The sequence below is a fragment of the Notothenia rossii genome, assembly GCF_949606895.1.
Source record: "Notothenia rossii genome assembly, chromosome: 5".
In the NCBI taxonomy this organism is placed as follows: Eukaryota; Metazoa; Chordata; class Actinopteri; order Perciformes; family Nototheniidae; genus Notothenia; species Notothenia rossii.
Genome location: NC_136903.1, coordinates 39,428,336 through 39,442,439, shown reverse-complemented (window position 1 = coordinate 39,442,439; position 14,104 = coordinate 39,428,336). Strand labels below are relative to the sequence as shown.

Sequence of the window (14,104 nt, the reverse complement as noted above, 5' to 3'; positions counted from 1 at the left end):
CCCTGGCTTTGGCATTGAACTGTGAGTGGAAAACCTGGCCAACCCATCCCCTCTTGAGATACTTAACGTGGTTGTTTTTCAGGTGAGTTTCCTGTAGAAAGGCTATGTCTGAGTGCAGCCGTTGCAGATTAGAGTCTATTTTCTGTCTTTTCACCCAGCTGTTCATACCTTTAGTGATTAAGGATAAAAAGTGGATGGGCCAAACTTGATTGCAGTCAGATGTAGTTGTCATATTCTAAGAGATTAGTGGGACAAAGAGTAACAAAAGAAGCGGAGCAGGGTAGGGCTGGGTATTGGGTGTGGAGAGGGGCAAAGGAGAATAATGGGACAAGAGACAGAAAAAAAAAATTGAAAACTAAACTGATGGCATAAAAACCTCTGACATTGTGAAAAACAGCATCCCTGAGGGGATGTGGGGCTTGAACTGTGCACTTAATTGCCAGATCAAAAACATAACTTAACTTACACTAAAACTCTGTTGTCAATAGTAACATCAACAAAAAAAGTATACAACATGTAACATTACATTGTGCAGAAGCCATGAAAGGGCGGTAATAACGATTGGAGCAATTAAAGAGTGTTGCCACATACAGGTGGGTATATACATTCATAACAATAGTGGTAACATGGAGGAAAACAGTAATATATATGTAGGGAACAGAACATGCATATATTGACTGCTTTATAGACATGTATGAGTTTACCCCTATCAGTATGTGTGCGTGAGTATTTGCGTGTCTCCGTGCTCCAGTGTGATAGTGGCCTAAGCAGGTATAATAAAGGACCAGCGCAACAAAAGTCAGTGACTGTCCCGAGTTTAGTTCCACACATAAGACGCTTACCAAACAGTGTTATAAAATACCGACCATAATAATAATAAAGACAATATATTCAACCAAGAAAGACGAAAGCATCTATAATATCAACCCAGTGATTTAACAGTTATTAGACACGTTTATGGGACAGGCTGTGTAGAGGACGAACCTGAACGGCCGCTGTGAAGAAAAGAGGAAACTTGTGTTTCTGTCCACTCTTGTCAGTGACCTGTAGCTTGAAAAAACATCCTGTATTCGAGCCCCGCATTTCTCAGCTCCGATTTTCTTTGATACCTCCACGCTGTAGTCCGGGAAAATGTGTATGTTTCCTCCGCGGAAAGAGAGCGGACCGGCCTCCCTCGCCAGCTTCAGGATGCGCTCTTTGGTCTGGAAGTTGTGGATCCGAGGTGCGCGGGTTGTCACTCTGCGTCTTGCAGGCAGTAGCTACTCTGTGCGCCCGGTCGACCACAGGGGGGGAAGGAAAGGCTTCGGCACCAAACGTTTCTGCCAGGAACAACTCCATAAAGGCTGTGGGCCCTCAACTTTTTCAGGTACGCCAGTTATGCGGATATTATTGCATCTCGATCTGTTTTCCAGGTGGTCCACCTTAAACTTGAGGCTCTCATTTTCCCTGGATAGGGCTGTGCAGGTGGATTCGACAGTTTGCAATCTGGTCTCCATGTCATTGAGTGCCACTTCCATGCCTTGGATTGTCTGGTCGTGCCGGTCAATGGTGGCGCGGTCAGCCGAGAGTTGGACGGACAGTTTTGAAATAATGCGCTCCTCCATTGAGAGGAAAAGTTTCCCCATGTCAGCTAGCGTTAGCGGAGCGCGGTTAGCTGCATGTTCCTCATTTTGGCTAGCTCCCATGCGGTCCCCTGTGTCACTCTCATAAGATTTGTCGTCTGCAGGTTGACTTTGCTTCTTAGTAGGTTTCCCCATGTTCGTTTGTCTTTTAGACACGTTTGCACACGTTAGTTGTCGTAATTAAGTGAGTATACTGTAATATTAGACAGGATTTCAACAGAGCTCTCCAGGGGTGCGACCTACTCCTCCATCAGTCAAACCGGAAGTCCCATCCCTCCCCCTTTTAAATCATTCCTGGTTTCTGCCCTGATTTTCCCTCCAAATTCAGTTTTGTTTAGCCTCTGTGAAACACAATGAATGCTATGTAATATGATGGTGTTGTCTTAAGTAATCTATTAATTTACCTTATTTATGTATATAGAGAGGTTCATTTTTTGGAGAAAAAGCTTATATGTTTTAGAAACCACTAGCCATTGATTGTCTTTAGCAATATTTCAGCAAGACACCTCTACAATATTTTAAAGACATTTAATAATATGAAGAAGGTTGATGGGTTTAATATGAACAAATGCAAACCTTATAAAACAGCAGATGGGGTTACAATAGGTATTCCCCCTCATGCTTGGTCCACACACCCACACTGGTTGTGTTTCCTGCTGCACACTTGTCTGCACTTGTTCACCACAGAGTGCTCTTTCAGAAATACCTAGATGGTAAAGAGAACATTGGGAGAGAAATTAAGATAAGCTGCTGGTTAGACACAAAGTTGAGTCAAAGTAGGAAGTGTGTGCAACAGTATTTCTGTTGCATTTAGTTTTTTAATGTATTGACATTATCCACATAATTTAATTAGAAAGTTGAACTAAAATGATGACAGAAAATGATATGAAAGACAGGTAAGATATGACCAGCTACTCAAACTGCCGCAGAAACATAAAACATCAAGGCACCTGGTTCAGTTTTAGATTTGAACTTTAAAAAAAAAGCCTGATTGAATTTTAATGCCAGGGTTATGTTAAATTACGGTTAGATTTGATGTAACAAAAACACCTGGGTCTTGTCCTCTCCACCTTCCTGCTTCTCCCAGCTGACCTACAGGAACCAGTTTAAAGACACTTGTGCTCTGCAATGAGTCTGCCTCCTGTGGGCTTTTATGAAAGAGATTCCAGGAAACACACACTCACAGATACACACATGTAAACACAGGAAGCGTCATAAGTGTGTTATTGGCAGGAAGTTGTAACTGTCTAGTACAGATCGTGGTATGATTAGACACAGAACCACCCTGCTTTTTCACTGACAAGATTTCAACCACCCTCCCACCTTCACTAATAATCTTGTTACCCTTTTAAACTAATAACACATCAGCATTGGTTAAATAAATAACCTAATCTAACTACTTTGTGTGTGTGTGTGTGTGTGTGTGTGTGTGTGTGTGTGTGTGTGTGTGTGTGTGTGTGTGTGTGTGTGTGTGTGTGTGTGTGTGTGTGTGTGTGTGTGTGTGTGTGTGTGTGTGTGTGTGTGTGTGTGTGTGTGTGTGTGTGTGTGTGTGTGTGTGTGTGTGTGATGGAGAGATATTGAGAGAGGGAGGGGCAGAGGGAGAGAATATGGGCCAAGACCCAGACACAAACAGATGACAGATAAACCCTCCCACTATCCCCGCTCTTTCTCCCATTTGGCAGTGACACAACAGGGAAAAAGAAGCAGGAAAATGGAGAGAAGAGGGAGTAGGAGATAGATAAAAGTGACTGTAGTTAAAGGAAGAGAAGATAACACATGCTACAATTCCAAGTAGTAGAGAGAAAGGGAGGAGGGTGTGTATGAGGCAGTGAGTTTCTGTTGATTGGAGAGATACGTGGGGAAGTAAGGAAACAAAGTCTGGAGAAAGTATTGTAAGAGAGAAGTCCTGTAAGAGGAGGGGGATCGAAGAGGGGAGTTGTCCCAGTCAGAAGGAGGAGATCGTAAATGGCCCTCCTACACAGCTGTGAACATTGCAGTCACGCACACTTACATCACATTGCTCAGATTGCTACAGCAGTCTGCTAAGGAATCCACTGTTAGTTTGCTGCCTCATCCTCTCACACAGTAAGATACAAGCAGACATACACACAGAGGGAACTGGCAGGGCAATGGACTGGGAGCATGGACACTCCCATTGACTTCTACAGGCACTTCTCCTGGCTCAAAAAGGTGAGCGTCGAGGTTTAATTTGACTTTTTATTTCTTACATTTCCATTTCCATTTTTTTTTTTTTTTCCTTGTTGAACTTCCCTTCTGTTGGATTGAAGCCTTAAAAGACATACCAGTTTTTCCTTTCGGAAAGTGAGAAGAGCAATGTCCATAAGCAAACTTCTCTCTCTCTTAGAGATAATGATTGTTGCAGCTCTAGAATGATGATGCTGTGGATTAAATCAGTGACAGACTTTGTGGTATTAAGAGACAAGCTGTTTGGATAGAGGTCTTGAGTGTGGGCTTGGTTTAGAGTTGTCTTGTGCCTTATTTCTCCTGCATGGTTCTGCTTGACTAGCATTAATGAGATCTGTGTAGTGAAATACTGTAGAGCAAATGTATCTGAGGGTGAAACCGACCAGAGTAGATTACAGCATTGCAGATTTAGCTGAGGAGGGGAAAGATGAATTATTGCCCCCAACAGCCCATGGGTTCTTCTCTGAAGAAGTCCTCAAGAATCCACTTTGTTTCTTGACTTGATCCGACTCCCTCTCTGTTCTCTCTTGCAGTTGAATGACATGCCCTTTTTTTCTCCACAGCATACAGGTGTCAATCATGCTCTTGATTGCTTTCCTCCAGCTCCTCTCAGGGGTAGCTTGGTTTGCCACTCCCCTTTAATCAGGGAATCTGTAGCTTGTTTTTATTTCTCCCGTCCTGCTACAGTATCACCTTGCTGATGTGACCCAGCTTCGCCACAATTTGATGGGACTGCTATCAATCTGTGATCACAGTACTGTATATCTAGCATACTTCCTGACATCTCCAAGTAACAAAACACAAAATATACATTACAGTAATGCAAACATAAGGGTTAGGAGTTAGACATGCCCTTTTCAAACTGCCATGTTTGCCATACCTTTCAACACTATGTTAACAGGGGTAATGTGTCCATATTGTCAGCGTCAGTATGCATCCTCTGAAGTCACTGACCTCAGCTGCAGACAGATTATAAAGGGTTACATGCTGATTTTAGAGACAGTCAGTCCCATGTATGCCTAAGTCTCAATATGATTTTAATGATGTATTGGCTGTCAAGCTAAAGCTGTATCTTCTTATTGGTGCTTTATTTCATTTAAATATAACATGTTCATGAAAATGTGCTACCCATTGCACTCCTTATTTTCGGTTAAAAATGTTGGTGGACTTGTATCTGTCGCTTGTTTTACATTTTCTTCAGTAGTTAGGTCGCATCACGTTATTTTATTGGCTTAAAGATTAGAATGCAGATGTTTACATTCCATCTTTCACAACTGGGTCATTGTCATGATTGAAGGAGGGGGCTTTTTTAAGCATTTACTGTACATCAACACTGTGCACACATTCAGGCATTTCGAATCCATTCCTGGACCCTCAAATTATTTTAGGCATTGAGAGTATATATGGGAGTGGAACAGCTGTGAGGTGTACTGTTGACATACAGAATTGTAACATTGACATACCAATGAATAGTTGAGGTGAGCTATCATTTTACATCAGTTTGTATTTGATGTTCAAGTATTTCTTAAAATGTGTGTCTGTCCAAAAATCCTGCCATTAGTGCTTTTAGCCACTTCTGCTCAGCAGACAACCTGAACCTAAACAACCTGTGAACACGACACTGCCATTTCAAGTTGGCTGGCTAAGTTGCTTGCAAACTTAATTTACATAAATTACAATTTGATGGAATTCAGGCTCTGAGGGCAGAACATTCTTTTAACCAATATCCAGCTACCAGTGTGTCATTTGGTAGAACTTCAAAATTAAATTTGCTTAAAGTCTTTTAACGTCAAAATATATGTAAGCATTCTTGATTAATGAAGTTCTAAATGAGACAGAGTTAAAGGACTCTTGTGCATTGGTTCTTCTTTGCAGCTGAGAGAAGCAGAAGCATTATCTTTTCAGGTCCAGGCTTTACAGCTATAATAATGTTTCCTCTATTTCAACTTCTCAGCAGCAGCAGGCTTATGAGTCAAGGAGTCAGCAACACTGGATATACACACACTGTAAAACAGGATAGAGAGAAATGGAAGCTGTAGTGAAGACATCATTTTCAAGGTTTATCGTTATAAAATATACACAACTATGGTGTGATTATATAATGTATGAAAAACTTAGATCGCAGGTTCCTCAACAGTGCAATTTACAAGACATAACAACTAAAGATAAAAAACAACAATAAAAATAGTGCAAGCTCAGGTGTTTAGCAGTCTTATGGCCTGTGGAATGAAACTGTCCCAGAGTCTGGTGGTTTTAGTCCTGATTACATTACATGTCACTTGTTAGACGCTCGTATCCAAAGCGACTTACATACTCAATACTGTGGGCAATCCCCACAGGAGCAATTTGGGGTGAAGTGTCTCAGGGGCAAAACGACATGCTGACTGCAGTGGGGTTCGAACCTGTGACCCCCTGATCCGAACACCAACGCTCAACACACTGCACCACACGCCTCCCATGATGCTGCGGTACCGCCTGCTAGACGGCAGCAGACAGAACAGTTTGTTGCTGGGGTGATGGGGGTCACTGATTAACCTACAGATAGTAGGATAGATAGTTCTGCTTCGATCTCCATTTTTATTTCCTGAGTCATTGACATTATAATTCTCCGATAACCTTAATAGCTAGGACCTACACAACGGACGCTATAGAGCTTCTGACCAAGCAAGATGCGCACACAGCATTTCTATTTAATGACAGAGCCTGACACAGAGCTTTCTCCCACTAGGTTTTAGCCTAAAAATCATCACATGAGTTTCAGAAAAATGTTTTCAATTATAGCTGTTCTAATTCTGGATGAATGGGAGTCAGATAAGTCAGATGATCTTTCATTACTCTTCATCATGTGCTTTGTAAAAAATGTGTATCTCAACAGACCAACACTTTACGTGAAGTAGGCGTATGGTGCTAACTCCACAAACAAACTAAACATGTTTTACAAACAGCCTATGATTCACTAACAAACACAGTGTGGTTTGCAAATACAAAACACCATACAAACTAATGCATTTTGTTTAGCAAGTACAAAACAGATCTATCAAACAAACACATTACATTTCTAGTCAATTATGTTTCAGAAACAAATACAGCATGGAAGTACACGAACATATTTTCTACGAGTACAAAAAAAAACACGTGACTTTTGGCAGGAATATTCCGCCATGGTTGTGCTGAGGATTTTCTCACAATGAACTGGGTTGTTCTCCACAGCAGCAGGGGGTGCTACTGAGTTCATTTAAACGGAGGGGGGTGGAGAAGAGACAGTAACAGCCAGTCTGATGACAGCGGTGTTTCTTGCGATCCGATACCAGACTACATTAACAAAATAATATCTTTCATTGTCTGGCCTTAGAGAAATTCACCTATGCTTTAAAGGGAAAGTCTGATATCTTTAATAAAATATGGGAGAAGTTCTAGAAATGTTGGAAAGGAACTAGAAACGACCTTGGGCCTTCTCATTTCACTAATTTCCCCTCCTCGACTCCTCGAATCCTCGGTCCTCCGGTAGTGACCCGGACATGGATTTCAGCGCGCCATGATGAAGGACATCTAATTTCTCTAAATGCACTTCGACCGAGGATCGAGCGTCGAGCATCGAGGAGGCTCTCTGGAGGAGCTATAATCTATGATCACCTTTAGCTTGAAAATACATAGATGCATGGGCGTCACAGCCATTATATGAGGGTGGGACAAGTCCCCCCTACTTTTTGAAATGATCAGTTTAGACCCCCCCACTTTTACCATGTGGAAAGTCTGTGAATCGGTCTATCCACTTGCCGCACTGTGTCAGTGCTTCACTATCAAATCCATTCCACTTGCTTATTGAGAGAATGCCCAAATCAATGAAACTCCGTACCATGTTTTCACTGGTAGGCTACTTTGTACCAAGGCAGATTCTCACATAGCGCGCGCATGTTCAAGGAGTGTTGCCATAGTTGGACAGCTCAGATCTGTTGTATGAAGCGATGTCGGTAGCGGAGGTAAGGCACACACATCAAATGTTAAGGACATTGTTAATACAGCGAAAATCAAAGCTGACGATCTCTTGGTTTGATGTGTTTTCTCCCCCAGACAACATGGACATAAGGAAAAAAATGTCAAAGAAGAGGAAAGTAAGTCTCCAGCTGGTAGCAGTTAATCAGTTAACAGTGATGGCGGCGGCGGCGGCAAAAGCGTCTCACTTCTGGAGAGGAGTTTCGTCTTTATGTCATGATAGAGAGATACAAATACTGAATAGTTTAGATGAGAAAAGGCATAATGCCAGGTTACTAGTGTAAGCATTGGATTGAGAGGTCATGTGTTGTGAGCATGCGCAGTCTGTGCTGGTGTGGTGAAGGAGAGCGTGGTGTCACTGTACAATCATAAACGGAGGCGCTATTTGGGACGCTCCAAAAAGTATTAAGTTCCTGAGTTTTTGTTACACAGAAGTATCATTGAAGCCTTATCACCTCGGACGTTACACTAGTATTTATCATGTAAACAGGGAACATGAATAACCCGATCTCTCTGTGCTCATGTAAACACCATGATGTCCATAAAGAGATGCAGTCAGTGTGTTTTACTGGAGCCTCAGTTCGATAAGAGATTATTTTCTGAGTTCTTTAACTTCGGCACTCTCTCTCAAAATGGTAATATGCATCATGTTTTAATTCTACTTCTTATCATTCAGAAGCTTTTTGTGTGTGTTTATGTTTTACTGAGTGCTTATAGTCAATTTCCATCCCATTATTCAGTTAACTATTTATTTTCTGTGCACATTACATAGACTAGCTAATATTCTGCCTACTGCTTGGGACTTTGAGTCTTCAAAATGTCCAATGTCACAGACTGGGACTTACTTTAGAGTCATTTGTATTTACATTCAGTATGACTTGTTATGATTCAATATGAAAGAGTATACTGCTCAATAAATAAGTATCACTTCACCACCTCTCTTGACATCTAGGCGCTTGAGATTGAGTCAGAGGCAGAACACAGGGACAGTGGAGAGAGGTCCATTGCTGAGGTGAGTGGGGAAAGGGAAATGACAGTTTAGAGTAAATTATGATGTGGACTCTCATCCCAGAATTGTAAGGAAATCAGTGGGGATATTGAACAGGAAACATTTCAGTCAAGGGGCATCATATGACCAATATAGACTGAAGAGCAACATTTATTTGAACATTTAAGTCAATGATACCATTCCTAGGTGAACTTAACATCCGTATGGAGTCAGATCAGTCTCAATATTAATAAATGCTCACAGAAGGATTCACAAATGTATTTTGCGATTTATATATAAATGACTCTTCACAACAATATCTCTCAATGCACTCACAAATATTTATTGTTGTATATAAATGTACAAAAAATGGGCATTTAAACTGCTTTTTATTAATTCAAACACGGCTCTGCATTAATAATCAAATATGTTTCCTTTCTTTACTACTGGATGAAATTACAAAATGTACCCATCATTTTCCTCATGCTAGTATAGCCACATAAAAGTATCAAACCACCTGTTAAAATGCACCAGAATACAGGAAATCTATTTTTTTTTTCGTGGGGGGTCCGTAAAAATGTCCCACCCACATTCAAGATGCTTCCTATTCCCATGCATAGATGTGTTTTTTATCTATAAAATAAATAGATAGACACAGACACTTTATCGATCCCAAATTGGGAAATTATTTTGTTACAGCAGCAGTGTGTTCAGGTATTAACATAATACAAGTTGGAATACAGTATAAACTACACAACACAAGTATAATGCACAGCAATCCATAAGAGAAGCCCGATATGTTCATGAAAACTCCCCAGGAGGCACCGACACTAACGTGTCCGAGTGGACTCTGTTTGCTGCATGAGTTGCACTGTGCGATCTGTGGTGTCAAGTGGGCTGTCACTCAAAAACTGAGTAGCCAATGAAAGTACCCCTGAAAGTCCCGCCCATCTGAGATGTTTGTACCAGAATCGCAAACAAAAAGTGAAGGAGCGCAAACGAGAGAGCTGCAGCGAGAGCAAAAGTCTGATCATTGAGAAAGAAGAAAAGAGAACTGCAAAATAAAAAAATATTAAAACAAAGCAAAAAGACTTATAGTTTACATGATTACACAAGTGTGTGTGTGTGTGTGTGTGTGTGTGTGTGTGTGTGTGTGTGTGTGTGTGTGTGTGTGTGTGTGTGTGTGTGTGTGTGTGTGTGTGTGTGTGTGTGTGTGTGTGTGTGTGTGTGTGTGTGTGTAATAACACATCAGCATTGGTTAAATAAATAACCTAATCTAACTACTTTGTGTGTGTGTGTGTGTGTGTGTGTGTGTGTGTGTGTGTGTGTGTGTGTGTGTGTGTGTGTGTGTGTGTGTGTGTGTGTGTGTGTGTGTGTGTGTGTGTGTGTGTGTGTGTGTGTGTGTGTGTGTGTGTGTGTGTGTGTGATGGAGAGATATTGAGAGAGGGAGGGGCGGAGGGAGAGAATATGGGCCAAGACCCAGACACAAACAGATGACAGATAAACCCTCCCACTATCCCCGCTCTTTCTCCCATTTGGCAGTGACACAGCAGGGAAAAAGAAGCAGGAAAACTGAGAGAAGAGGGAGTAGGAGGAAGAGAAGATAACACATGCTACAATTCCAACTAGCAGAGAGACAGGGAGGAGGGTGTGTATGAGGCAGTGATTTGTTTGCAACTTATAGTTTTATTTTTTAAATTAGATTTATTTTTCTCTTAAACCCTTAGTTTTGCTTGATTCTGAGCACCATTCATCCCGATGGCCAGTCCGCCACTGGCTCTGTGTGTATGTGTTCTGAGTGTTTGTTTCCCTATAAAACAGCTGCGGGCAGCAGGTACTCAGAGTCACGGACATTAATTCATAGATCAAAGCAGACTGGTATACAGACTCTCCTGTTTTGCCAATCCGGTGCTTAAACAAATAGCTCTACACCCCTGGGCGAAATGTCCTTAACATTAAGTCTGAGTTCGAAATATATCTCAAATAATGTATGCACTGTCATTTCCCCACATAAACATAACAGTCTGCAATGAAATGGTTGTCTCCTGTGTGCTCCATTTCCTCCTTGGCGCACCGGTAACTTTCTCAAAAATAAAGAAATAATAAAGTCGGGATAACGGGGGCCCGGGGTCTCACGGTGCACGAGGTTATGGAAGTGCCACTGTTGCCGGAGGTCCGACTTTTTTTTTTCTCTCTCTCTTTTCTTTTCATGTCCCTTTAGGGCTCGTGTCCCCCCCACTTTTCGAAATCCCATTTGTGTCCCCCCACTTTACAAATATGTTTTTTTTTTTTTTAATGCAAGCCGTCATCGCCACGGAGCAGCACACAGCCTCTGTGAGCGAGAGAGAGAGAGAGAGAGAGAGAGAGAGCGAGAGAGAGAGAGAGAGAGAGAGAGAGAGAGAGAGAGAGAGAGAGAGAGAGCGAGAGAAAGCACACCTTTATCTATTTAATATAGTTGTAAAAAATAAAGTAAGAAATCATTCCAATTTGTACTATAGGACAGTAAAAAAAAAACAGTTTGAAAGGGGAGTGATTAGTCAAATATGCATAAAGAAAAAGAAAAAATGCTAACTAGGTAACATAAGATAAGAATAAACAAGTTTAAATGATTTGTTATTGTTTGTGATCATATGTTGTGATATGTGATCATATTCTAAAGATTATTGAAAAGTATACAGCTCCCTTTCATCTGAGTGTTGAGAGCTGTATCCATACATTCATTTTGTGCTCAAAGTGCACCAGATTGATGCATTTCACTTCAACATTTAAAACATAATCTTCCCGGGGTTGTATGCCCCCGGACCCCCCTAGACTAGAGGAGGTGAGGTCCACCCCTAGAGGATGTGAGGTCCCCCCCTAGAGGAGGTGAGGTCCACCCCCCAATAAAGCAGGTTCAATTAATTAAATTGCATACATTTTCTTTTAGTAAACACTGAAAAGGGTCCCACGGACCCAAACAGCACACAAAGGTTAAAGGTAAGCATATAATAATGTTCAAATGTGCTAAATACAGTGGGGCAAAAAAGTATTTAGTCAGCCACCAATTGTGCAAGTTCTCCCACTTAAAAAGATGAGAGAGGCCTGTAATTTTCATCCAGAAAATCACATTGTCTGATTTTTAAAGAATTTATTTGCAAATTATGGTGGAAAATAAGTATTTGGTCACCTACAAACAAACAAGATTTCTGGCTCTCACACACCTGTAACTTCTTCTTTAAGAGCCTCCTCTGTCCTCCACTTGTTAACTGTATTAATGGCACCTGTTTGAACTCGTTATCAGTATAAAAGACACCTGTCCACAACCTCAAACAGTCACACTCCAAACTCCACTATGGCCAAGACCAAAGAGCTGTCAAAGGACACCAGAAACAAAATTGTAGACCTGCACCAGGCTGGGAAGAGTGAATCTGCAATAGGTAAGCAGCTTGGTGTGAAGAAATCAACTGTGGGAGCAATTATTAGAAAATGGAAGACATACAAGACCACTGATAATCTCCCTCGATCTGGGGCTCCACGCAAGATCTCACCCCGTGGGGTCAAAATGATCACAAGAACGGTGAGCAATAATCCCAGAACCGCACGAGGGGACCTAGTCAATGACCTGCAGAGAGCTGGGACCAAAGTAACAAAGGCTACCATCAGTAACACACTACGCCGCCAGGGACTCAAATCCTGCAGTGCCAGACGTGTCCCCCTGCTTAAGCCAGTACATGTCCAGGCCCGTCTGAAGTTTGCTAGAGAGCATTTAGATGATCCAGAAGAAGATTGGGAGAATGTCATATGGTCAGATGAAACCAAAATATAACTTTTTGGTAAAAACTAAACTAGACGTGTTTGGAGGAGAAAGAATGCTGAGTTGCATCCAAAGAACACCATACCTACTGTGAAACATGGGGGTGGAAACATCATGCTTTGGGGCTGTTCTTCTGCAAAGGGACCAGGACGACTGATCCGTGTAAAGAAAAGAATGAATTGGGCCATGTATCGTGAGATTTTGAGTGACAACCTCCTTCCATCAGCAAGGGCATTGAAGATGAAACGTGTCTGGGTCTTTCAGCATGACAATGATCCCAAACACACCGCCCGGGCAACTAAGGAGTGGCTTCGTAAGAAGCATTTCAAGGTCCTGGAGTGGCCTAGCCAGTCTCCAGATCTCAACCCCTTAGAAAATCTTTGGAGGGAGTTGAAAGTCTGTGTTGCCCAGCGACAGCCCCAAAACATCACTGTTCTAGAGGAGATCTGCATGGAGGAATGGGCCAAAATACCAGCAACAGTGTGTGAAAACCTTGTGAAGACTTACAGAACATGTTTGACCTCTGTCATTGCCAACAAAGGGTATATAACAAAGTATTGAGATGAACTTTTGTTATTGACCAAATACTTATTTTCCACCATAATTTGCAAATAAAGTCTTTAAAAATCAGACAATGTGATTTTCTGGATTTTTTTTTCTCATTTTGTCACTCATAATTGAGGTATACATAGGATGAAAATTACAGGCCTCTCTCATCTTTTTAAGTGGGAGAACTTGCACAATTGGTGGCTGACTAAATACTTTTTTGCCCCACTGTATATACACTGCAAAAACAAAAAAAAGAGGAGTAAAAGTAGTTCTCATCCTAAAAAGGTTGGTAACCCTGCTCTAGGGGCTCTGTAGTAATGGTATACCAACCCAATTGTTTGCATTTTCAACTTCGATTGCATTGATATTTTTTTTTGCACATTTTAAAAGGAGTTGTTCTTATCTGCAAAATTAGTTGAATTCTGCCAAAAAAGCATACACTTTTATAGGTTTTGGCATAAGGATTTAAACCTCTGTCAAAAGTTTAGTTACTCAAGGTACGGTTTGAAATCAAACTGTGTCACTCATTCAAGTATGAACAACAAGATCCAGCAGAAATGACTTAATCTCTTTGTTTTTCTGTGGCTTTATTCAGGCTAAAAGGTATTCTTCAGCCAACCATGAAACCTACCAAGAACGACTGCTCCGCCTAGAAGGAGACAAGGAGTCTCTGGTGCTACAGGTAGAGTGCGCGCCGTGTGTATGTGTGTGTTTGTGCATGTGTGTGTGTATGTGCGTGCATATGTGTTTATACGTGTGTGTGTGTGTGTGTGTGTGTGTGTGTGTGTGTGTGTGTGTGTGTGTGTGTTTGTGTGTGTGTGTGTGTGTGTGTGTGTGTGTGTGTGTGTGTGTGTGTGTGTGTGTGTGTGTGTGTGCATATGTGTGTTGTGTGCGTGTGCGTGTGTGTGTTCAGACTTTCTTAAAACCTACAAATCCCTGTGCAGTTCCAGCAGG

The 14,104-nt window shown here is 41.6% G+C and overlaps 1 protein-coding gene across 1 annotated transcript in view; it reads left to right on the top strand.

Annotated features, from left to right (window-relative positions):
* Positions 1 to 14,104, top strand: part of ppfibp2b (PPFIA binding protein 2b) — a 172,310-nt gene that overhangs the window by 101,327 nt on the left and 56,879 nt on the right. Inside the window, exon 4 of the mRNA XM_079682416.1 lies at positions 13,746 to 13,832. Within this exon, the coding sequence (XP_079538542.1) occupies positions 13,746 to 13,832 (87 nt within the window). The remainder of the gene's footprint in view (positions 1 to 13,745; positions 13,833 to 14,104) is intronic.